Source organism: Crotalus tigris, unplaced genomic scaffold, assembly GCF_016545835.1.
Source record: "Crotalus tigris isolate CLP2741 ecotype Arizona unplaced genomic scaffold, ASM1654583v1 scf7180000017666.27876245, whole genome shotgun sequence".
Lineage (NCBI taxonomy): Eukaryota > Metazoa > Chordata > Lepidosauria > Squamata > Viperidae > Crotalus > Crotalus tigris.
Genome location: NW_024096551.1, coordinates 2723122 through 2750372, shown reverse-complemented (window position 1 = coordinate 2750372; position 27251 = coordinate 2723122). Strand labels below are relative to the sequence as shown.

Genomic DNA, 27251 nt, shown 5'->3' with positions numbered 1-27251 from the left:
GGGTCTTAGTGGTATACCAATAAGTGTGACTTGGAGCAAAAGCCACCTGGCCTGTATTCGCAGCGGGCATAGCAACTTGGAATAAATATTTTTCTTCCCTCATATAATCTTTTTCCCACTTAAAGTTACCACACTTCATTCCATGTCTATTATCATGTCCTTGTCCTATCCTTATAGCTTTACAAGTGTCAAAATACACAGACAGCTTGGTATTTCCTCTTGTGGTATTGTGGGCAACGTATCCTCCCTTAGTTTGGGCTATAGCAAATAACCCTTCTGTTCCAGTAACTCCCCCTTTATATCCATATACATAAATGTTAGCAGTAATTGGACCTACTGCTTTTGGTTCATAGCACTGCATCCCTTGGGCTGTATAACACCTAAAATATTGAGTTTGATTACACACACAAGGTTGCACTTTAGTAGCATTACACTCTGGTCTTAGAGTGTGATATAATAAGGTACTAGTAACTATATTCCCTTGCTTAGTCTTTTTAATACATTCTGTGCACTCTTGGCAGGGTCCGAACTTCGTTGTGGTCTGTTTTGTAGTAACAGTAGTTCTCATCTTTCTAACAGGAGGGATAAGGAATGGACAGGCTGATGAGTCTGAACAAGTTCTTCCCATAATACTTCACACAGCCCTTCCCATTCAGGTTGTAAATACTGACTCCTAGTATTGTTACATAGAAAGTAGAGATAATCAGTGCTTTCCCCTTCTGTGCCACAACCACTGTACCACAAGGCCTTCCCTATCCAATGGCACCTTGGGTCTCCCCTGGTTGCATTTTCACACATCTGGGTAATTCCACTCATCCACTCTCTACTTTGATTTTTACAAGTCCAAGCTGGATCTCTCTGGGTTTGCCTTGGTGTTACTTCCAGAGTCAGATTACATCCATATTGAGTAGTTTTCCAGTATTGGAACTCTCCCTTTTGATGTCCCCCACCTTTTAGACAGATAATAGTACTAGTTGCTCTCTTTTCTCTCCGCAGAAAGTGTCTCCTCATAGCCGAAGCTGTCCATATCCACAAGGGAATAGGAGGAAATTCAAACGAGTCTGGAGAAGCCACTAAAGAGTGACTAGTCAAATATGTTTTCCCTTCCCACATGGTACAGGTATATTTACCTATAGTCTCCCTGGTTACTTGTAAATATAGAGTATTTTGACACTTACCCCCTTTATTTTGCGTTACCCAGCTTTTCTCCTGACCTACTTGCTGCCAGTTTGGTTGCAACTTAGATTCACACCACCAAATTTTGGGTTCAAAGATCCAATTCATGGGACAGTGTTCACTCTCTTTGTCATTATAACACCGAATTCGTGTCCAAGTTCCATTAGGTTCAAAGATTCTAGGCGGCTCAATCCATAATTCTCCCCCAATCGCCACTATTGTTATATTCAAAAGGATATAAGTCATTGTCTTTTTAACACCAGTTTCAATGGTTCTTTTTGAAATGCTTTCCATGTCTCCGACTCCTCAAGATTAGCCTTCTTTACTCGGGTATAATGAGTCCAACCCTTTTCTTGTGTCCGAATGGCAGTATCTGTGGTCAATAACACCAAGAACGGTCCATCCCACTTCGGTTTGAGGGAATCATCTTTCCACGTCTTTATCCACACTTGGTCTCCGACTTCTATGGAGTGGACTTTGAAGCTTAGAGGAGGAGTTTGTATCAAATAGCCAGTTTTTCTGAAAGAATCAAAAGTCTGGGACAGTATTTGCAAGTATTGAATCAGTCCCTTATCTTTACTAGGTAGATTCCCCATTTGTATACCAGCATTTCTTAGTGGCATGCCAAATAACATCTCATAAGGTGAAATCCCAACATCCCTCCTAGGTTGTGTTCTTATTCTAAACAGGGCTATAGGCAAAGTTTTCATCCAATTCATTCCTGTTTCCAAATATAATTTCGTTAACATAGTTTTAATCTTTCCATTCATTTTCAGGTCTCTGTCTTGCTCCTGTTTTAGCTAGACCTACATATATACTAAAATTGAAATATGTTGGCATTGATGGATCATAACATTGTATCTTCTTGTCTTCTCCCTTACAAACTGAATATTGTGTGTTATTTAATTGACACATAGATTGAAATATACATCCCCTAGGTGCTGGGGTATAATATACCAAGGTTTTAATTACTGCGTTTCCTTTGGTGGCATTCGTAATGCAGGCTTCACATCCTTCTGTTTTTGTTGCTCTCCTATATCGTTCTCCAGTCATAGATCTGGTTTGGACATTCGATTACTGTCGCTTTAAAGGTTCTGGATTTGGAACACAGGTCCACTGTTCTTTTGGTTCAGCTACTGGTCCCTTCACTCGTGTGTAGTGGGTCCACCCTTTTTCTTTCGTCCAGACTGCGGTTTCAGAGGTCAGCAACACTGGAATGGTCCTTCCCACTTAGGTTGCAGTTTTTCCTCCTTTCACGTTCGGATCAGGATCCACTGTCCCACCTCAAACTTGTGGACAGGAAATTTCAAAGGGGGTGTTTAGATCAGCAAGCCTTGTTTCCTGAGATAAGACAAAGCAGAAAACAGCCCCAGTATCTAATTCTTTATAAACATGTCATTAGTTTTCATATTGTGGAATTTCCTACTTGAGATAATTTAAAATCAACTTGAATGCATTGAAATAGCCTCACCATTAGATGTTATAGAGCATTTTATGTATTTGTCTACATATCATATAACCAACCATATATTAACCATAGAAAAGTATCAATTATCCCTCCCCTAGCCATTTCTTTTATCCGTATTTACAAACACATTGCTTAGTAAAGAGCCAACAAAGGAGCGCTCACCAACTCTGCTTGAGTTTGTTTGCATACAAATCTTTATTCAAAACATAGCTCATTTATAATCCCAAAATTTTCTCAACTCCTTCGTTTTAAACAAGGGTTGAATTACCATTCCTTCAGGTCTCCTAGATATTATGTTTTTATCAGTGTGTCCTGCACACAGACATAAAAACATAAAAATAAAACTACAGTATAGGTGTATTCAAGTTCTTCTCATATTTCATTACTATAAGAATGGGTATTAAATTTCACATCCACCCCACCTTCCTCCCCAAGCAGAATTCCAAGCGGAAAAAAAAAAATTAAAATGAGCAGCCCCCCCCCCTTTTCTTTCTGTCTCTCACTCTTAAAGCAACACAGCCAGCTGAAAACGAAGGGGGGGAATAGCTTTCTCTCCTTCACATGAATTTGCCATACATTCTCTCACACATTCTCCATGGAACTCTTCTCATGCAAACACTTGCTAAAACAATAAAACCTGCAGTTTAGATGGGGGAGAAACTCACTCACACAGAGAGAGAGAGAGAGAGAGAGAGAGACAGGATCAGCATATCCATACATTCACTTCCATTCAAACTGCTTGTATAAACACTTTCACATAGGGATATTTTATTTCATACTTTCTCTTGACAAATCAATAACTATTATTATAATTTCAAGGAGCTGTTCAAAAGCCAATGAGCTCCTTTCCCTCCCCTAGTAAAAACTATCCTCTTCTTCCCACACTGAGTAAACTTGCTGTTCTCTCGCGCGTTTAGGGCAATTTTTTTTTTTTTTTAAAGTGGCCCTTCATTCCACATCCAAAGCACGTTGTCTCCTTATTCTGGTATCCACCTTGAAATCCTCCAAATTCCCTTCCTCTACTCCCATTAACATACTGGTTCCTTTCATCCCCCCTATATCTTGTCTCAAAGGGACTCTTCTTATCCCCAAACTCTCTTCTAGGAGGTTTTTCCTGCTTCATCACTTGCTGTACTGTTGCTACCATCATTTTACTTTCTGCCTTACTTTCTCTGAATATACACTTTCCTCCTTCTCTGGCTGTTGTTGGGGCCAGGTTCCAATTCCTCCCACCAAATAAAACAACATAAATTGACCATATCTTCTTTGTTCAACCCCAACCTCAAAATCTCCCGGTTATAGGGCGGGGATCCCCATCCAGCCAATATTTTGCCCAAAGGGCCATTCGGGTCGATTTTGAGTTTGGGGTTCTTACGGATCCTTTTAACACACTTTTTCCCCGAATTGGTCGACCTTGTATTTCCCCCCATTTCTTTTATGGGTGCTCAGCCTATCTTGAGTATGTGCGCCTGTGTCCCTCCCAGCAACTCCTTCCAGTTCCACACGTCACCGTCTCCGGATATTCAATAATATCCCCTTCACTCACTCCGTCCTGCAGACCTCCCCGAGGTCCCTCAAAAGGACTTCCACCCGGCCCCGTTGCCAGTTCTCACATCCACACACTCTATCCCGACCGCCCTGGACTCTTGTGTTCTGGTGTTTTCAAACCAGTACTCACCAGGGTCTGCGCGCAGATGTTACCCGGTCTGTCTTCAGGCTGTTCCGCACTTTATTCACCCTTCTCCTAATACTCGTCTTTATTGAAATTTTACGGGTTTTCCAAGAGCTCCGCAGTCCTCTGGGTGGTTCCCCTCCTTTCAAAAGGAAAGGGGTGCACCTAAGGAGGACCCCTCAGAGTCCCAGCGCAGATTGGATCCCGGTCGAGCCCCCAATTTGTTTGTAGAATTCCTTGAAAGAAATTCAGAGACGAGGTTCGGAGTAGCAGAATAAAGTTTCTTTTATTATCAAAAATCAAGTTTAGTAAAAGAAAACAGTTTGCAAAGCGTGGTGGAACTCAACCATGCACTCACAAGAGTTACAGGGAAAAGCCACACCTCCTACAGAAGCGTAACAGCAGTTATACCCCTCCCTAACTCCTCCTACACCTACGTCAGCTATTCCTGACGTGGCAGGTCACAAACCTATCAGACGACACAATTATCCTACCTTACCTCCTACCTTACCATATATGGGTATTCTTTTGTTCTCTACATGTGGACATTCTCTACTTAGTTTCAGGCACGTACTCATGTTTTCTTGCACATGCTCAGTGAGCCTGTTGCTGAATAGAAAATTTTAAACTTTTCTAAAACCTTCCCATTCATGTCCTTCGTCTGTCCACCCATTTATCAATTCTCTTTCCATCCATCTTTCTGTCGTCTCATCTGCCCAGTTAAAACAAGCAGGCTTCTATGTGATCTAGGATAGGGGTTCTCAACCTTGGCAACTTTAAGACTTGTGGACTTCAACTCCCAGCTTTGCTGGCTGAGGAATTCTGGGAGTTGAAGTCCACAAGTCTTAAAGTTGCCAAAGTTGAGGATCCCTGACTAGGAAGATGTCAGAGGCAGATATCACTTTGGTTAAGGAGAAGGCAATGTTAAATGATTCCTGTATTTTTACCAAGAAAACTACATGGATAAAATATAAAATGATTGATGATATAGTGCCAGATAATGAACCACACAGGTCAGATGATACTCAAAATATTACAAAGGAATTGGTGAGCATCTTGAAAAGTATTACCATATTTTCCGGCGTATAGGACGACTGTCTAAACCATGCAAATTTTCTCCGAAGTCGGGTGTCTTATACGCCGAGTCGTCTTATACGCTGGAAAATCCGGTAATTATGTTTTAAGACATGGCTAGATCAACATTTTCCAAACGTTTTTGATCATGGAGTCTCTTAAAAGGCATTCCTCCCCCCACTTCCCTGTGGAATTCCTAATTCTATTCCTGAGTTTTAATAAGCATTGTAAAGCACAATTTTTCCCTTCTTTCATCTACTCCTATTGCTTGAGTGTTTTGCATAGTACAGTAGGTTTGGAAATAAAGAGAAAGCACTTTAAATATAACTGCAAACCTCTATTTTGTTACAAGAAAACATTGGATATAACCACAAACATTTATTCTGGTGCAAGAAAATATTGGATTTACACCCAATATGATGAATGAAAAAGTTTCATTTTTATACTTTAGTTTTGAAATTAGGTTTTATGTCTAACAGCTAAATATGTAAATGTGGGGCAGCATACAATTTATGCCTAAATTTGTTTTTTAGTGTAAGCATAAGCTAGATGGTGACTATGGACCAGTTGAGGCGGAGGAGGAGGAGGAGGAGGAGGAGGAGGAGGAGGAGGAGGAGGAGGAGGAGGAGGAGGAGGAGGAGGAGGAGGAGGAGGAGGAGAAGGAGAAGGAGAAGGAGAAGGAGAAGGAGTCCTATGGATAAAAATTTATGTTGGAAATATGGTCACCATGATTGGTCATTCATCACACCTAGTGTTCAGTAAAAATGTTAGAACAAGTTCAAATACATATAATGACCCATTATATGTATTTTAAAATAATTTTAAATAAACAGTTTTCTTGCTGGGATTAATGGACAGTCAATTAGAAAAAAGCCATGGAAGATTATATTTATAAGTGATTACTGATGCAAAACAATTATTGTGCAAAAATTGGGAAGATTCAGAAATATCCACAATGGAGAAATGGTTTGAAGATGACAGAATAAGCAGAGATTACAATATTAACTTGTTTGATTAGAGAAAGATCAAAGATACATTTAACTGACTAAAAACTCAATCTAAGAATTTCTTGCTGAAAATATAGAACAATGAATTTCTAATTTATGGGCTTGGGGATTAGAAAGGATAGTGTATGGAAAGAAAAAAGTTATGATATAAACTGAGACACAGAAGGTAAAATTTTCATTGTTTTTTTATTAAAATGTCTTCAATAAAATTATATTTTTATAAAAAATTGCTTTGAAGTCTTGAACTTCATTGATAAAGAACTAGAGGAATTATAGAATGAACTTAAAGAAAATTGTTAAGAATAAATGTGAAAAGAGAATAAGAGAGAGAGAGAGAGAGAGAGAGAGATGACAAAACAAGTAGTATAAATTGCCAACAAGCAAAAACCAAGAAAAAAAATCTCAGAAAAGAATTTAACAGTTTCAGACAGCTGTTAGAAGGGATAAGAATCATTTGTAAAGACAGAATAGAATAGAATAGAATAGAATAGAATAGAATAGAATAGAATAGAATAGAATAGAATAGAATAGAATAGAATAGCTGGTGCTTTGGATAATAGTTTAATGCCCTCTTCTTTGTGGTAGCCCCTCAAATACTGGAATACTGCTGTCATGTCACCCCTGTTTCTTCTTTTTTTAGACTAGCCAAACCTAGTCCATTCTTATGCCCTTCTTCATATGTTTTAATCTCCAGGTCTTTGATCATTTTAATTGCTCTTCTCTGAACTTTTTCCAAAATCTCAACATCTTTTTTGTAGTATGGTTGCAGTATTCCAGGTGTGGTCTTACTAGGGTTTTATAAAATGGTACTAATACTTTGTGTGATCCTGATTCTATGCCTCTGTATATACAACCTAGGATTATATTTGCTTTTTTGGCTGCTGCTGCACACTGCTGGTTCATAGTCAGGTGATCGTCCACTAGGACTCCAAGGTCCCTCTCACCGTTACTTTTTTTTGAGCCAGGTCTCACCTAATCGGTACTTACATCTTTGATTTTTCCTGCCTAAATGTAAAACTTTGCTTTTCTCCACATTAAAATTCATATTGTAGATGGAAACAGGCATGGTAAAACAAGAGAAGTTATTCAAAAGATCAAAGATCCAGTCTTGAAAGCTTGGTATGCTAAAAGATGTTAATCAAAAGATCACAACCAATTCAAAACAGAACAAAGGAAGATGGAAGGAATATGCTGAAATATTATACAGTAGACATGTAAACATGTAAGATGCCTTAAAAGATATTCAAGAACTACTAGTGCTATAAAATCATACTCCAGTTATTAGAAAGACAGAAAGGTACAACAATTCATGGAATACCCATTGAAATATGAGAAGCAACAGAACCTGAATCAGTCAAGTTTCTAACCAATTTATGCTAGCAAAACTGGAGAATAACACAGTAGCCAACCAATTGCAAGAGATCAATTTACATTCCAATACCAAAAAAGAAGATTTAACTTCACACACTAGCAAAATAATACACAGGATCATCCAATGCAGACAGTGATGGGATTCAGATATGTGAACAACCAGTTCTTTGTGTGGATGCCACTTCTGGAAGTCCATTCTGGGCCTCAGTAACAAAAAATTAGCTATTGGTTTTGCCAAAGTGGTGTGAACCAGCTGAATCCCACCACTGAACGTAGATTAGCTCCTATGTAGAAAAAGAGATGTCAGATGTTCAAGTTGACTTTAGAAAAGGGCAAGGAACATGAGATATTATTGCTGATTCATAGTGGATAATTGAGAAAGCCAAAGAACACACACAAAAAAGAAGTCATTATGTGCTTCATCGATTATAGAAAAGCTTTAGATTATGTCAACCACATTAAGCTATGTAAAGAGCTCAGGAAAATGATAATCCCCAAAATGATAATCTCACTGTCCTCATAAGAAATGTACATATGGTTCAGGAAGCTATAGTAGGGACAGAACATCAAGACATAGGCTGGTTCCAGGCTGACAAAGAAATGTAACAAGACTGCATATTCTTCCCTCATTTATTTAACATTTATACTGAATATGTGTTAAGAGAAGCTAGATTGGAAAAATGTAGGTGTTGTTTTAAAACTGGAAAAAGAAACATGCTGATTATACTACCCTGATAGCTAAATAGGTAAAGATACTTCAAGCTCTAGTACTGAAAATAAAAGAGAACTGTGAAAAATGGGGTCAATAAATAAATATAAATCAAAATAATTATAATAGATAGAACAACCAGCCTGAGAATTGACAATGAAGATTTAGAATCATCCATCAAAGTAGGACTGGGTAGAGCAGCCACGAAAGAAAAGATATTCACATGCCATGATGTAATATTAGAATTATGTAAGCCATGGCAGTCCTGTGACACTCCATGGATGCAAAAATGAGACTTTAAGAAGGAATAGGAAAATGGGAGGATAGGAAGAGCATTAACTTTAATGTTGGAGAAAACTCATGAGAATTCTAAGAAAAGAAACTGATGGATCATTGAGCAAATCAGCCTAGAATTCTCACAAATGACCAGCCTCAAATTAATCTACTCCAGACACATTAGCAAAATCCCAGCTCTCTGGAAGAGATTGTAAAGCTGGAAAAGGTAAAGAAAAAGAAGAGGAAGTCCAGCAGCAATGTGGATGGACTCAGTTACAGTGAGAATGAATACCCCATTAGGAGACTTGAAATAACAGGGTAAGTCCTAAGTTATAATGGAAGAAGATCTATCTTTGTGATTGCTTGGAGTTGAAAACAATTTGATGGGACATAACCAACCAAAACAGGACCAGTTCCAAACCACCGTTATATGTGGAAGGGGACATATAAAGAACCTACTTTCCATAGAGTAGAAGACTTTTGTTTGGAATACTATGGTCCAAAATAAAATCTGAAAACTGAAATACATCACTCTGGGGAAATTATGACTATGTGACCAGACTAGCTTTAAATAATCATTGGTAGATTCCTGGAGGAGGTACTGTCAGATAAAGAATAGTAATACATATCATTGATTTTTTATCAGATTGTAAAAAATCCAAAGTAGTCACAACTTTAATAAATTATCCAGAGATGTACTAAGGATCATATTACTATCTCGGTAAACTGTTTTGTTACAAGGCTGACTTGCTTTAAAGAGCTCTATAAATTACAACATTTTCTTTAGTGGCTGTTTGAAATTACTATGGCAATAAAAAAGTGACTTATGACTATTTTTCACACTTAGGACCATTGCAGCACCCCCCAAGTCATGTGATCAAATAGGATGGTTGTATTGGGATCACCTTTGTGATCTTTTGACAAGCAAAGTCAATGGAGAAGCTAGATTCATTTAACAACCGTGTTACTAATTTATCAGTTACAGTGATTTACTTAACAACTGTGGCAAGAAAAGTCGTAAAATGGGGCAAAACTCACTTAACAACTGTTTCACTTAACAAAATAAATTCTGGCCTCAGTTGCAGTCATAAATCAAGGATTACCAGTAAAAACTTAAAATATGGCTATTACTTAGTTCTTCATGCAAACTGGAAAATGCATTATGATTGGATTTTTCATGGTACGTAACTCATCGCTATATTGCTTTTCCATAGATTGGAATGCAGCAGCAATATGAACTTGGGCAATATATAAAGAAGAGATATTCAGATTTTCTGAGTGCTAGTTACAAAACAGAGGAGGTGAGTACAAAAACATAAAAAAAGTTTTATCCAATTTTAGTCATATATAGCTCAAAACATCAAAAATTCAGAATTTTGATGCCCACAGATAAATTATACATGTTCCCTATATAATGTTTATCACACCTACAGACATAGCTTCAGAGAGCCAGCAATTTACAGGAACTGTAGATGGATAAATGTAATTTTCTGGATATTTTATCTATTTAATATACTTGTCTGCTTGTTTGCCAGATTTCTGTCGCCAGGAGAGATTAAGACATCATCCAATTTTTCCCTCAACAGCAACATGTTAGGAAAAGTTGGGCAAAATCATTCGTACACTTCTATGGTTGAGGGTAGATTTGAATCTGGGTTTCCTCAGTCTTCATTCAAAATTTTAAGAAATATCACATTAATATTTAGACATTTTTAACGGAGGTTTCAACTCGCTTCATCTTTCATGGAAGCTTCAAGAACAGATTGCTTAAAGTAGAGTTCTTTTTTCTGTTCTGGGACATATTTGAACTGTTAAGTTCTCATCATATAATTTTTCAGAAAACGCTGCCAAAAAGGGCACACCTATTCACAAAAGTATAGTCGTTGTACATATAAACAAGTATACTCAGTGAAAGAAATAAATTAGTAATACCAAGTGCCTCTCATTAAGGTATACATATTAAAACTAAAGAAGCAGACTAGCTAAAAAGAAAACACTATTTTCTACCACATCTACTCTACCACATCTCTGTTTCCACAGGTTGTTCTCCACTTCAGTACACTATACTATACTCAGGCTGAACTTTCTTTTCTCTAGCTGGGCAGGCAAAATTCAGAAAAAAAATACTAAGTTGCTGTGACATAATGGTCTTTTATTTCTCTTAGATCTTAATCCAAAGCACTGAAATTGATCGAACCATCATGAGCGCCCAAGCAAATCTTGCTGGTCTGTTCCCTCCTACTCATGATCAAATTTGGAATCCTGAACTCCTGTGGCAACCAGTCCCAGTACATGTCGTCCCAAAGGCAAGCAGTCCAGTGAGTATCAGTAATATAAACTGTTCTTCCTGGTTTTTTAGGCATTTTTTCTGTCATGCAGACATTTTCAATTTAACACACCTATCTCTCCAAACAAATGAGGTTTATAATCAACTCAAAGTTTTCCTAGTAAACAGTAGACAGTTACAAGCCCTCTTTCCAAGTTTATCTACACAGTCTACAACACTCTAGCTATTGGTTTCATTATTGGACTTGAACAGTAGGAGTTAGATTTCAAGCTCCTTATGCCAAGACAAAAGGACAAGTTGTCTACTACCAATAGCACAGGAATTCCCCTGCCTGGTCATATTATTTGATCTGCTAAATATTTAAATATCTGAATGTAAAATAACCAGATCTTGGGCATGTCTCCATTCATAAATATATTCTGTTCCATTCCTGCATTATATCAAAATATTTAAATATGCATTGACATTTTAAATAAAATCCTATGCATTTTAACATAGAAAAACATTAATAAATATTTGAAATATCAAAGTATTTATTTCTAAATACATTTACTATTCAACGTGCATTTTTATATTTCTTACAGTATGCTTCGAGTATGGAACTGGAATTTTAAATTTTAAATTTGGGTATTAACTGCAGAGGGGAAAATTAGCCTATGTCCTTAAATCTCCAAAATCATTGGTGTGTAAGAATTTTTATTTGCATGTTGTTCTTAACTACTGTAGTCTGCTTCTTGTTACTGAACATTTTAGTTTTTGGTTAAAAGCAACTCAGAAAATTATAATTGCCTAATCATGCTCTATCGTTGTTTGAACTATAACTTGATATTTTTATGTAATATAGCCAGCAATGCAGTGCAATCCATTTAAAGTATCTACAGTTATATTCTCATGCACTAGAAACATGCATTGAACTATTATACTGATTATAGTAGTCATTTAGTGACTGCCTCTTTATTTTCAATAAAGCAATGGTAAAGAAGCAAGGTCTGAACCCAGTGTAAGGAATTATCAAAAAAAAAACCTTAAAGATGAAGAAAAAATTAGTAACAGCATATTACAGTCTCATTGTTTTATTTCAGAAACTACGCTATCCAATTTTTCAATGTCCACGCTACATAGAGCTTTTGAAGAAAACCGTAGCATCAAATGAATTCCAGGAAAAAATTAAACCATATGAGGTAATAAAAACATAGTTACAAGGATAAAGGTTGTCTTAAAATATTACTTGTTGAAGTATTATTTACAACTAAAAGAAGAATGTTACAATGCAAGTTAGGTTGCTTAACCTCTTCCAATAGGGCATCTATCAAGTATGTTTGCCATACAGAATGGGTATCCTGGGCACTATTGGAAGGCATTGTGTGGAGGAAAGATACTTAAGTAGCTTTTCTATATTTTGTTCCCACCTAAAGTGACTCGTCATTCTCACACCTGGTAGGATCAAACAAAAAGGTCTTGGTGCTTATAGTAAGCAAGCAAAAATAATTATCATTACTGTGTGGGATAACTGTACTGAAAGAGGATTGTCTCTTCCAATGCCATCTGTGGATGAAGTGCTTTCTTAATTGTCAGAGATGTGTGAAATTTACGGAGCATGTATTGTATAGAAGAGGACCAATAATGATTGTGCTAGTTCAATAGTATGCATGCGCACACATGCACACATGGAAAAAATGCTCCATTGTAATGCTGCATCCTGTTACTCCATCAGAAAAGAGACTTAAGACTTAAGTTTAAGAGAGAGAAAAAAATAATTTCCTGACATTGACCTACTGAAGTGTCGGAAGAAGAGTTTTCATCATGATTCATCCAAGCCGGGGATAAACAACATGGCGACTGTTTTAGAAAGAAAGTTGCAGTTTATTGAAGAGCCAGACAGAAAGATGGTTCTGGCAGGAAAAAGGAGAGAAAAAGGGCTAAGCACATGTGGGGAGTGTATTTTTATACCCTCTGAAGCCTTTTGTTTGGAGTTCCTGTGACATGAACTTTGAGGCTATTTCCTGTGTCATGTATTCTGACCTGAGTTTGGGTGTGCCCTTTGGCCTTTGTGAGTTAATCCTACCATGTCCTGTCTCAGGTGGGGTATGCAGATTCTAGGTCTTTGTCTTCCTAAGCTTCTAGCCGGGCCCTCCTATATCTGCATTTGTACAGAGCTTGGGGGAGGGAGAGCTGGGGCTATTAAGCAAACTGGGCATGCTTTTCTATCTCTTGGAGGAAATATATTTTTCTGCCCTTTTAATATTTTCTTCTCTGGGGGCTGACTTCTCACAGAAGGATGACCAGCATTTTGAGTCCCAAGAAGCTGAAAATCTGCTATAAAGCAGGGATGCACACTATTGGTACTTTCTATGTATTTTCTTGGGGTTGTCTGGTAGTTGCATATTCCCAGGAAAATAAGCATTGAGTCAAGGTAGTGCCAGTGCCTGCTCCAAAGTACCCTTTTGTCTTTGGATCTGAAACAGTGCATCTCCTTAACGTATTATATTTTACTTTATATTTTAAAGTATAAATCAAATGCAATGCATCCAACTATTTGATTGGCCAGAAAGGGGTTATCATTGGATAGATATTTTCATTAGTTTTCCAATAGGTCACTAAAAATGACTAATAGGAAATATTTTATTGGAAATTTATATATGCTATACCAATCTTTGCTTTCATGCCCAAAATTCAAAAGTATCAATTGTGAAGTGTCAATCCGTTTTGATTTGTCTGAAACAGAAAATTACAGTTGATAGATTCAGAACTGGTTAGGTTCTTAAACAATGCTTTAAACTTTGCTTAGAAAAGAGGACAGGAAGAGGAATGCAATGATTATTCATATCTCAACTTTTAACAATTAACCTAGGCAATAATGTTGGACTACAGCAGGTTTTTCCAACCTAATGCCACCCAGATACCTTAGCCTTGCAGTCACATAATTCCAAATTTGACTTGCTTTTAGCTAAGTATTATGGGAGTTGAGGTTCAGTTCAGCTCAGCTGAAAGGCATTCTGTTGGAAAAGACTGTTTTAGATAATATACAATTTCAGCCCTGCAAGTGATTAGCTTATTTAGTTCCAAGGACTATAACCTGATCTGAATATACTTGTATACAATCCTGTTGTAGTCCTGTATATCATATCAACAACCTGCACGAGCATGTATCTTAGTGTGCTGCTTTACCTTTTAAGGATGCTGTTCTTATCTCTTTTCAGAAATTCATCAAAACAATGGCTTACTATTCAGGTTATAATGCTTCAGTTCTCAAGAATCCCATGAATTTTAAAATCTGGCATGTACAAGATACACTATTTTGTGAGGTATATTTTTTAATAAATTAATATTGCAACTACTTAGGCTGTTTCAAAAGATAGAATTTTTTTTCAATTATTGAATAATGTCTAAATGTATATAGGAAGCAGTGGTAAGATCAAGCATAGTGGATTAGGAAATCATGGCATATTCTGATGAAATATAAGGGCATAACAATTACTTCATTTGAGAAAATAGATTGGAAAGGTAGGTATTAACTGTAGTTCATTACCCTGTTTGCCTGAATGGATCAGTAGGATGAAAGATAAAGTTAAGCAATGCAGCCAAGCAGAGTTTTGATATTGATTCAAGTGAATTGAACAATTATAACACTATTAAACTGAATTACTTACTTGTTTTAGCATATCAAATTGAATCAAGTGCCTTCAAATCTATTTGGCAATTCAACAGACTTTTGGAAATGTAGTCATAAATTGTACACATTTTACCTATGTAAAATTTTGAATCAATTAAACAAATTAAATAGATTTAGGAGAGATTTAGGTTTAGTAAGATAGATCTTTTATAATGGTAAAACATAAGCCAAAGTTTATAAACCATAATGTCTCCTTTCATCATTATCTTATTATTACATTTTCTATATTATTCTTGCATTATTATATCATTCATGAAATATGATCACTATGATATGAACACAGGGAAGAAGTACTGATTAAATATCAAATCATGGCTTAACATTATAAGAATTAGTACTGATGGGCTCATAGAGTCCTTTAACTCCTGTCATGTCACTAGGAGTAATGAAAGTTCCTTGCTTAATATAAAACTCAGATTTGCAATCCTAGTGTTCAGCAAAAGTACCATGAGTCATAGTTGTTTATTCTGCATTAAGATCATAATTTTATAATTGTGACAAGAAAGAAGCAGAGATTCTCAAATGCTCACTCATACAATTAATCATACAATAGTATTACAACTCAAAAAAAAGTTACATCAATTATACTAGTGTAGCCTGAATAGAATGAGAAATGTTTCACTGAATATCAAAGGATTTTCAAATTACTTTTCTGGTTCCTCCGTTTAATCTGACTCTGTTGTGCATGAAACTTCTGTATTTTGCCTATTTTTTGCAATGATGTTTATTGCCTATAATTTCTATTGCCTGAAAATTAACATTACCAAAGATAGGATATTTATTAATAATTTAATTTGCAAAAGCTACAGTTTGTTTAGTGAGTAAAGATATTGAATGAAACAAAGTCTAGGATTTCCTATCGGGGCTGCTGGCATTCTGTCAAAAACAGAAAACAAATTCCAGAGCTAGGGAGACAGGAGAAATTTAAAAGATGATCAGATGACAATGTTATCTGTCAAAACCAGGCAACTATGTTTTTTGGCTAAATAAAAGAGCATTTCAGATTTTAGAAACATCCTGTTCTGTTTTAGACTCCAGAATATAGATAATCTTCAAATTACAATTACAACTGAGCCCAAAATTTTTGATGATAAGTGAGACAGTTATTAAGTGAGTATTGCCCCCTTTATGACCTTTCTTGTCACAATTGTTAATTGAATCACTGCAGTTGTTAAATTAGTAACATGATTGTTAAGTGAATCTGGCTTTGCTTATCAGAATATTGATTATCTTCTGAAAAGGTGATCACATGACTCTGGGACATTGTAACTGTCATAAATTTGAATCAGTTGCCAAGAATCTGAATTTTGATCCTGTGACCATGGGGATGCTGCAACAGTCGTGTGAAAAATGATTATAACTCATTTTCAATACCATTGCAAATTCAAACAGTCACTAAATGAACTGTTGTAAATCAATTTACTATCTGTAAATAACTGAGGTTCCTTCTAAACATGAGATTGATCCTGATCCTGATCTATTAACACATTACACTAAAGTGTGGTTTGGTTTGTTTGACAAAGTTTTGCAGTGCAATATCCAGCAATTGTTTTTTTAAACTATAGTCTATAACTTAACATGCTATTATACGAGCCAAGCCATTTGTAGTTTGTTAAACCATGATTAACTAAATCATAGTTTTGTGTGATGTGCAAACCTATCCATGTTTGATACATGTTTGAACAACTGCTAAAGATTAAGGTGAAGAGAAACAAACCAAACATCCAAAGTGTTTAACGGACAAAGGACTTAATATGATACTTTTTAAAATTGCAGTCTATTCACAATTATACATTACCTGAATGGGCAACTGAAGATGTAATGACAAAGTTGACAGAGCTTACTGAATTATCCCTATCATCATTTTTTGATATTTACAAGAGAAAAGAAAAAGCACGGCTTCAAGGAGGTAACAAATGCATATTTTTATATCATGTGTTCTTGTTGAAATGAGCCACAGAATGCTTGGATTGATGTTCCCTTAATTAACAGCTGATGGTTTAATCAATAGAGGGCAGTCATCAATGAAGGATTTTAATTGATAGAATTACGAATCAAGTTTGTTTTCACAGTTATTTGAGCTCTGGTAGTTCATTGTAGTGGATATTGGAGCTATCCCTTACCATTCACTATTATGGATGAACGATACAAGTTCTTGAAGCTTCTAAGGTGCAAAACACCACACTATGCTTTCCAAATATCTCTTGGAAGTAGCTAAATAGACAAAAACATTTCCAACTATAGGCATGTGGTTCAAATGTAAGATCTGTTATAAGCCATGATGATGTCAAAATGATATGAGCATCATGACAACACAAGTCACAAAAGTACAAATAATACATTTCCATGTTATGCTACGACTTCTGTACATAAATGCAAGTACATAAATTTACATCATTTGTGTGATGGCATTATGATATGTGTTAAGCACCTTCTCTTGCCCCCATTGTTTCAAGAATTTTGTTCAAACAATAGAATATTTTAAATTTGATGAAAAGATTGATTACTTTTAAGTAGCTTTATTCTACCTCCTGCCTCTTTTCTTATGCTGCAAAAAGTAGGTGCTTGCTTTATCCTTTCAGTAATAAAAAGCTTTTAAATTATAGAAAATTTTGCTTGGGTCTTGTCAACTGACATTTAACCTTAGTGCATTTAACTCTAGTTAGTTAATAAGATTAAATGGGCTGATTTACTTTTAATGCCAAATCATAAACCATGGTTATAAATCATATTCATAATTCAGTTTGTTTAACCATGGTTTAATAAATTTTGACAATATCACATTCAGCTGTAAGCCATGGTTTACAAACCATAACTCATTGGGGTTTTGTTTATGGCACTTAAGTGTAGTATCATTTTATGGATTAGCACACTTGTTAACCCAGTTAACAAGAAGCCCTGTTCCAAACCAGACCTTTTGAATCCTGACAATGGCCTGCAGAGTCTCTTCTAGAGAAGGCAAATCATTTCAGAGTCATTCTGAACCAGAGGTTCACAACCACCTAAACCTTAGTGACTTCCCATTTGGATTCTCGCAACGTGGTCTACATGGGGCTGTCCTTGAAAACCATGTGGGAGCTTCAATAGATCTAGAATGCAATAGCATGCCCTGTTTGGGTAACCCACAGGTCATCCAAGTCACATTACTGCTATGTGAGCTTCACTGGCTTCCAGTTGCATTCTGGGTGCAATTGGTTATATCCTTTAAAGTCCTACATGGCACAGAGCCAAGTTACCTGCAGGACTATCTCTCCCTATCTGTTCTACTAGGTTAGATAGGAAGGTGCCTTCCTGTTCCCCTCACTTAAATGTTGCCATTTAGCAAGCAGTGGGACCTCAGAAGCATGCTTTCTTTTAGCCAGAAGGCCACGAAGACTTGACTTTTCCCCCTGCGAGGATGATTGGTTTGGTTGCTGAGGGAAACTTTTAACTGGTTTTTTTTTTTTTTGTACATTGTTCTGAACCCCTTGAAATCCTCATATAAACTAGGCAGCTAAATAACTCCTGTAAATTAATTAATATTGCAAACAACGTATCAGACAGATGCAATGTGAGACCAGTAAGACAAATAGGACTACTATTCTTGTTGATTTTTAAAAATTTGCTTTCCTATTATATTATTTGCTATCAGTTGTAATAAAATAAAAAAATTGAAAGAAAAGGAAGTCAGACACCTTTGTAATTGCCAAATGACAGCCTCCCTCCCTCCCTCCCTCCCTTCCTTCCTTCCTCTCATTTCAAGACTGACTCCGGGTGCTGTAATATAAAGGGAAAAACAACAAAAGTAAACATAAAAGGGGAAAACAGCTAGATTGTCAGATTGCCAGGTGCTGTACCATAAAAGACTTTCTAGGATATCATCAGCACCTTGAATTTGCTGAAGGTCCCAGAAGCACCCAGTTCACTGGTAGCCAGTGCAGATCACATAACAAAAGTCCTATATGGCCATTTCAGGGTATGCTTGCAACTATTCATGCCATTGTATTCTAGACCAGCTGAAGTTCCAAGTAGTCTTTAAGAGAAGTTCCATGTAATGCCTTGCAATATAATCTGCATCCAAAGTGACCAGGCACAACTAATCATGAGAAAGAACTTCTAGTCCAGAAAGCAGCACAACTGGAACACTAGATGAGTTTCTGCAAAGAACTTCCTGGACACAGCTGCTATCTATGATTCATGCAGGAATTAGAACCAGGAGAAATCCAAATTCTGTATTACTTCTGTGTGGGAAAATGTTACTTCATCCAAAATCGAAGACAAAATAATACTGAAGAAAATGCACCCATAGCTATTCAATAAACTTCAGTTTAAGCCTGCCTATCCAGACTAACAGCTGAGATAAGACTCAGCAGCATTTATGATCAAGCAGGGATTGAGATATAAAGCTAAATATCATCAGTGTACTAATTATGCCTGATTTCATGTCAACAGATGATCTTACCTAGTGTACTGATTCATGTAGGTGTTGAAAGGGATGGGTGAGATGAAAAGCATTCAGAGATTTCACAAAACAGGAGCTTCAGGGTGAACCTCTCTATGTTTGTCAACACTGACTAGAAATAGTTGTGGAGAAATGAGAATGTCTGTGGCTCCCACTTCCAACCTCAGAGCCATCCAGAAGGCTACAATAATTGATAGTATCAAAAATTTCTGGAAAATCAAGGAAAAGCTAGCAATACCATCCACATTCCAGTTCTTCCAAAGGATATCAGCAGAAGCAATCAATGCTGTCTCTGTATATAACTTGGATTGAAATTCAACTTAATTGGACCTCAGATAGTCTACTTCTCTCAGGGCCCTGTGGAACTATAATCTCTGACTTCTGAACTATACCCAGAAATGGAAGTTTGGAGATTTGGACCCTTGCATTAAAGTATGTAAAAATGGACAATTATTCAGTGTTAATATATGCCATATTCTCTTTAATGAAATGGGCCAGAAGGCAATGGTTTGTTAGTTTAAAGGATGAGATTTACAGGATTTGAAATTAATCCATTTTTTTTATTCCACCTAAATCTTTGCTAAAATCATCTACACTGTGACAGCTAAATCAGTGGAGAAGTGTCATTACTCCAGATTCATTTTTGTTGCACTTCACTGGCGTACTTATATAGCTATTCTGGTATATTTAACCACATATTAGCTGTCTCATACCTGTATTTAGAGCTTTCATTATACTCCACAGTACAATAAACATGAACAAAGTATAAGTTGCTATCTAAATCTTTTCCATTGAAGTCCTAGAGTGTTAAAATCTTTACTTTGACTGTATCATTCCTTATATTTTTAATTTTGTCCTCACAAGTTACATTATTGATGCTTGCATCATTACATTTATAATGAATGTGTTTATAAGTACCTAATTCGCAGATGTATGTAATGGCAAATTATTATGAATCTAGCAGAATAATAATATCGAATTATTGAAATTATTAAATTAGAAGTCATAAGAAATCTTTTTTTTTATTAAAAAGTTTTATAAATTTTACAAAAAATAAAAGACAATACAAAAACAAAAAACAACATATACAGATAAAAAACAAACATTACCCAACAAAACCCCCCTTCCCCCACCCCTACCCAAACCCCCCCTTCCCCCCCCAGGGCCTCCCAGAGCAGAATATAGGCTTAATTAAAAAAAGTTAAAAAAATTTATATTTATAAAAAAAAGAGAATATAAGATAGAAAAAAAATATATATATAAAGTTAAAAATTATGAAAAAGCTATATAGTATTTTTTATATCAAATTTAAATTGTATGAATTTTATCCATTTATCCCAAACAGCAAGAAATTTCTCTTGCGTTTGCCCCTTTAAGAAAGCCGAAATCTTTGCCATTTCCGCCAAATGAGACACTTTAAGAAACCATTCCTGCAATGTAAGCAAAGATTCCTTCTTCCAATATTGTCCTACTAACAGCCTCGTAGCTGTAATCAAATTTAACATCAATATAACCTCCTTTGTATCACAATCAATAACTATACCTAACAAAAATAATTGTGGAGTAAATTTTACCCTCCTTTTAAAGATTCTCTGGATATTCCACCATATCTTAATCCAGAATGCTTTTATCATAAGAAATCTTGAAATGTATTTCTTATGGACAATATGCTTTATTTATATCTATAACAGGACAGCTGCTTAAGCTTGTTAATTTGCATGTTTATGCTTCATTTTGGTTTAATTGCTGGAACTAGCATACTTATATATTATCATTCATTAGTTTCTTTAATAGATTCTTTTTATAATCAGGATCTAAATTCTACCTGCCTTCCTACTTAAGCATTAGGAATATTTATTAATAACACTTATGTTTCATTAAGGCCTCCTTGTGAAAGATATTCTACAAAAGTTCTCAGAAGCTCAATTTCCACAGAAAAGAAAGATGGTAGTCTATTCTGCAGTAAGTATCTTTAAAATTCAGCCAGCAGCCAACCAACCAACTATAGGATGCAGACACTGATAACAATTCTGCTGCTGAGCCACAATTTAGGAGGATCACAGTCTTTATTAAAGTGATTTTGAACCTTTTGGGCACGAGGGACCGGTTACATGGAGAGAGGGTTTTTGCATGCACCAGAGGGAGCGTGATTTTGTATGCTGCCTGCATCCCACACATGGGGCTTTGCTTGTTTGTGCAGACTGATTGCTGGCATGCCGTGGTCCAGTACCGTTCCACGGACCAGGGGTTGGGGACCCCTGGTCTAGTCTCTTAATTTGGATGATAGAGAATTATGATAGAATAATAAAATTGATTGAGAGACTGACTGGTTAATTAATTAATTGTATTCCATCAAGTTACTATCAATTCTTAGCAACCATATCAATACATTTTCTCCAAGACAACTTAGTTCCAACTTAGTCTTTTTTGAATACAGGCACTATCAATCATCAGACTTCATTATGGCTTGTTCTGACTACCTCATTATCTCTAATTTTTTTCATTCGTTTCTTCTCTAATAACTAGAGCGATGTTTTTCCAATCTGGGAGCTTCATTATTTGACCTCAAATTTGTCTTAATGTTTTACTTATTCAGTTTTCCTGGCAACATTAGTCTTTTGCCTTCTTCTGGGTTTGAGCTGATATTTCCTTTTCTAGGTTTCTCTCATGACTACCAAAATCACCTGCTTTTGTCTCCATTATGAATTACTTTAATCAATCTCCTTCCTTCCCCTTCTGACCTACAGAAAACACCATATGTTCCTGCCAGCATCCTTTCAATATTCCTGAAAATATTGAGCCCTCATTTTACATTACGGTGGTAATTCCCTGGCCTTGTTTTAAAGATACTAGAGTCCTACTTGTAAAATGCATAAGATAACCTCTAATTAATGCATATATCTGTGTGCATGTGGAGCAAAGAAAGACAACATTTGTTATTTACTATAGAAAAAAATAATTAAAGGAAGAGGTATTCTCAGTTTAACAATATTAGACATATACATATCAGCATGTAATTCTATTCACAATAATATTAACAAATACCTTTCTCTCTCACTTTACAGCATGACACTACTTTAGGTGCTCTGCAGATGGCACTCAATATATACAATTATAAACTGCCACCTTATGCCTCTTGCCAGATTTTTGAACAATATGAAGAAGAAAATGGGCAAGTACAGTATTTAACATAGGGAAGGGAATACTTGTGAAATCAATTCAATTTTTCCTAGCACCTGGATATCCCCCCAAAATGCAGCTTTGGTGGGCAAATATACAAAAACATTAGAAACAGGTTATTTGTGAATGCATATTCATTCCAAGATTGGGTGATCAGTATCAGGTTCACAGATTTTTCAACACACACACACACACACACACACACACACACATTCCACTACCTGTCCAAAACTTTATTTTTCCACAACCTAATGTGGAATGGCTTTGTAATTATTGCTTCTACTAAAGAAACAAGGAATCAAAATCCTGCAGCTCACCCAGAAATACACTAGTAGATCCTGAGCTACCTTATTTCTATACATACTGTGATCTTCAGCTACGACTGACAAATCTGAACTGCAAAAATAAAAAAGAAGTTTTCAGCATCTATATCACAGGGATGTGGAGTTTTGCAGTTGATCTGGTAGCTTTATCCTTAACAATCAATAGATTTTTGTTATCAGATGATAGCATCCATGCATTTTCGCTAAGAGTAGGCAAATATTTTGCATTGATGGCCACATTTTGAATGTTGAGTGCAAGCTAGGGCTTGAGATGAAATAGTACTATATTACAGAGGAAGAATTTCCCTATTCACAAAATAGAGGATGTCACAAACATCAATTTATTAATAGGTGAACAGGAGAGATTTATTTCTGCTTTTCCGTCCAGGGTGCACCCTGTTATGGCATCATCCCATAGGGATACTTTGCAGCAGCAGCTTCCTATGGCTTTCCTTCAAACAGAAAAGCAAGAGAAAACTAGAACTTAATCTTCAAATATCCATGAGCTAATCTTTCTATGCTAAAGTAGTAGCTTTCTGGGGCAGTTCTCTTCTGGAGCAGTTTAGAACAGTCTCATGAAATGATACTCCTCTGTATATCGGAAAGCTTAAGAATCAGGTAGCCATACTGTAGTTCCATATGACTGAATTATATTTCTCATTTCTAGAATGAATTTTTAGATCTGTACTGCATTTCTGAAAAAGATCCTTCAACATGTCATTTCCCCCCCCCCCCATCTTTTCCCCTGGCTTCTGTAAATCAGAGTTCACACTATTGAAATGTATTTTCGAAATGACACTTCAAAAGAACCTTATCCCATTACTCTGCCTGGCTGCTCATGTGCATGTCCACTACAACAGTTTACAAAACTAGTTTCTCCCATCTTGGTAGACAACTGGGAAAAAGAGTGTGAGAAGATAGACATTGATGAAGGTAATCTTACTATTATGTTATTAAACATTATTATTGCTGTTGTTCAATCTTAGCAAACCATGTAAGATGCTGCAAACAGAAGTGATTGTATAATATTATAAATAATATAATTTGACCTACAATTGGAAACCAGCTGTGACTTTTAGATTGTTATTAAAGCACATCCTACATCTAAAGAAAATGCATATGCAGTTTCATATCCTATGACATTAAGCTTTCCTTCTCATCAGTTATTGACATAAACAACTTCCCCATTGGAGGGAGATTAAATCAGACTATTGGCTAGTAGTTATGGACTTAAATGTTTTGTTCAAGTTCTAGAAGATCTCAGAGAAGCAATTTCTTGTTCTGAACTGGATTCATTGTGGGATCACTCAAGAAAAGTAGATTTGGTCTTCTCACCAAGATCATAAACAAAGATTTGGATGACAAAATTTCCCAAATTTTGGACATGTTTGTTTCTTTCATCACCTCCTAAGTGGAGATTATAGCTACAGACTAAACTATCAGTATCATCAAAACAGAGTACTATTTGCATGACTGACTTGTATTTTTTGGTATAGTAGTTGAGTTGAAAAACAAAAATGAATCCTACTTTTGTCTTTTCAACTAAAGTCTATCATATGAGTTAATATTGCTGATGTTATGTTCTATTGTGTTATGGTACTGCTTTAGAAAAAAAATAGCTCCTGTAGCACATCTCCATTTTTTCCAGTTAATATATATTTTAAGATAATCATAAGGAATTTTGACACCCAAAATTCCTGTAAATACAGAATTCCTGCCCCATAGCTAAACAGTCTTCAGCAGTCAATTTAAAGACTACTTCTGGCAAAACAATTCATTCAAAATGAGGGAATAATATATATATATCATCTTCACTCAAAAATGGAGTTGTTTTCCATGAATGATGTTATACAGCCAAGCAGGATTAGCTGTGTTTGATTATGTTGAACTTTTTTTGACATTAATTATATCTGATGATTGCTTGGAAAGAAACATAACAAACAGAAACAAGAAAAAGGCAAGTGAATTAAAAAATAACAGTGATAGCAGCACAAGGGACTTAAAAAACAGTTGTGTACATGAAAGCAATAAAACAATATGTACTAATTTTCTTTAGTTATACTATTCTATCACCCTGGAAACAAAACTATGCAAAGCAAAATATGATAATGTTTGATCAATCTTCTGTGTAGCCTGTATATTTTATCAGGCTGGAGTATACTTGGCACCAGCATTTGGTGGATTCACCCTACAAGATTTCCTGATTCATCCCCAGGTTCATATAAAAAAATAGGATATGGTTTTCCAGTTCATATTTGTCCTTTTATGACTATATACTGAGGTGTTTTTACAATTAGCAATGTGAATAGTAGCTAGTCAAGAAGGCAAATGAACTATTTGTCACTATTTTCACATGGATTCTTGATAGCAGGAGGACAAAGTGGTGTGTTCATGCAATTTCTTTTCAAGCAAGGTAAGTTTTATTGTAGCTTACTTCTGGCATATGATTTCACAGTTTATCAAGTCTAGAGCTATCTCACACATGCTTATCTGCCTACCCACTTGGTAGCTTGCCTTCCTTGACTGGGGAATAATAAATTAACATACCATACCTTGCATTCTAGATCCTTTCAAAAATACATAAGATTCAGCAGCATCTTGTCAATGTTTAGATTATATAATTCATCCATTAATGGATACATTAGTTATTTTGATATTCTAAATTGACTCATAATTATTCCAACAGGAAAAATTCCCCAACCTGCTGATGATCCAGTAGTGTCAACAGAGAAGATGCAAGGTCTAAAAGCCACGGCTGAGATCACGAGGCTTGAATTTTCAGAGAGTGCAATCCCTGAGCGTAGGACAGAGAACAAGCCCATGCAAGAACGCAAGAAGCGCACCTGGCATCAGCTTTTAGGGACAGTAAGAAAGGCTAAAGTCTCCAGTTGAAGCTTCCAAGTTGTCAAGCAAGCAGAACTGGAGGCTTTGATGACAGTTCAAGCTTTGATATTATCTAAGACCTGTTGCAATCTTACTCCAAAGGCATCTCCTCAGTACCAGAACACAAGTAAAATAAAGTACAGAAATGCCTGTCTGGATGGAAGCCAGTTAATAAACAAAAGCAACATGTTGAAGTTATGCTATTTCGTGTTAAAAAAAAACTTTAACAGCAAAAAAAAAATATTTAAAATGTTCTATTTCTGTACAGAATAGATAAACTCAAGAGAGTGAAACAAATCTATCATTTCTTTAGTTAAAGCATACTTTAACTGAAAAGCATTGTTTAATACACATAGATGAGGTTAGTAATACAAATCAGTGAATAGAATGAATAGATGTAATCAGTTTTTCTCTCCTGTAATCATCACTGTAGTAGTGTGCATTTTCTGTAATTGTTTTAAAGCTTACTTTGCAATTAATTCAACAGGTTGTTTGATTAAGATACATTTTTAATGCTCATGGTTACCAATTAATATTCCACTATGTTGTGTACTGTAAATGCAGCTTTCACTTCTCTATATATATAGCTGCTTTTTAAAGTTCTTCTCTAAGCCAGCTTGAAGTATTGGTATGTAAACAGTTTTGAGAAGAACCAATATCGATCATATAAATCTCCTACATTTAATTTCCATCTCAGAGTATAGCTATGAACATTTGTTATAATAAAAGTATTTATTTTCAAGATGATATGTGTCTTTGCCATCTCAGTTTTTGCTGCCATACATTGTATGCATTCCCATCTCATGATTATGAATAAAACTGTAACTAAGAAAGCAATTCAATATAATTACTGTGGCAGAATATCCCATTATATGTCATTAATTAGATTACAGATAGAAAAATAATTGGCAAGGATTGTCAAAAAAGAACTAGCACTGGCATGTGTTATAAATATAATAATGCCAAAATGCTGAAACATGTGTAGATATGTCATGATGCAAGCTCTGTACTTTTGTACTTGCATTGCAACATCACACACAAATATATAAGAAACAGAATTTGCCTCTTAGCATTTCATCCTTTGCTCCATCCTGGATGTTTAGTAGAACAAGCAGCAAGCCAAGTATTAAACTTTAAGAAACTGTATTGCTGATGAACTAACAATAGTCTTCTGTTGCTTCAGTAGTTTGTAAATGAGATTAAAGAAATAGAAGTATTTGATAAGCCAAAATTAAGGGTTAGTATGTGTTTATTGAGGAAATGTATTAAATGGTCATTAAGAGTCAGCAATGACTTGATGGTACACAATTACTTTTATCTATAACCTAAACAATTCTCAATTCCATGCCAGGATCAAAACACAATTAGCCCTGATATACAGGATTGTTTTTGAACAACTTATCTTGCTGGGTTCTCCATATTTTGATTATAGGCTAACATTAACATCTCTGGTGCCATAACAAAAGAGAATAACCTAAAGAAATCTACAAAATGGGGCTGCTCTAAAAACACCATTTTGTTTTTAAGCTTCCCCCTTGCAGTAAAGATGGTGTAAGTCATGAAGCATAAATGGTTCTACAACAACTTGCTGCAACCAACTTGTCATGGCCATCTTACCATGGCCAACTCACTCACTGCAGGACTACTCACTATAGACAAATCCATGTGGGATAAATCAACACAATAAATGTTATCAATGTGATAAATGTTA

The 27251-nt window shown here is 35.8% G+C and overlaps 1 protein-coding gene and 1 long non-coding RNA gene across 8 annotated transcripts in view; both read left to right on the top strand.

Moving 5' to 3' along the window:
* Positions 1-26233, top strand: part of LOC120304986 (prostatic acid phosphatase-like) — a 117481-nt gene extending 91248 nt beyond the window's left edge. For 5 of the 7 annotated variants that reach the window (XM_039336207.1, XM_039336209.1, XM_039336206.1 and 2 more), the window contains 9 exons: positions 9968-10054; positions 10919-11071; positions 12123-12221; positions 14241-14345; positions 16490-16622; positions 21037-21116; positions 22220-22326; positions 23421-23590; positions 25344-26233. In XM_039336207.1, coding sequence (XP_039192141.1) covers positions 9968-10054; positions 10919-11071; positions 12123-12221; positions 14241-14345; positions 16490-16622; positions 21037-21116; positions 22220-22326; positions 23421-23590; positions 25344-25549 — 1140 coding nt within the window. In that variant the 3' untranslated portion in view covers positions 25550-26233. Of the gene's footprint in view, positions 1-866; positions 1121-9967; positions 10055-10918; positions 11072-12122; positions 12222-14240; positions 14346-16489; positions 16623-21036; positions 21117-22219; positions 22327-23420; positions 23591-25343 lie in introns of those variants that run through there. The other 2 variants (XM_039336210.1, XM_039336211.1) reach the window with 2 other exon arrangements.
* Positions 1197-8812, top strand: LOC120304987. Its single transcript, XR_005555887.1, has 3 exons — positions 1197-1333; positions 1670-1671; positions 8800-8812. It is a non-coding gene; the product is annotated as an uncharacterized LOC120304987 (long non-coding RNA).
* Positions 26234-27251: the final 1018 nt, after the last annotated feature.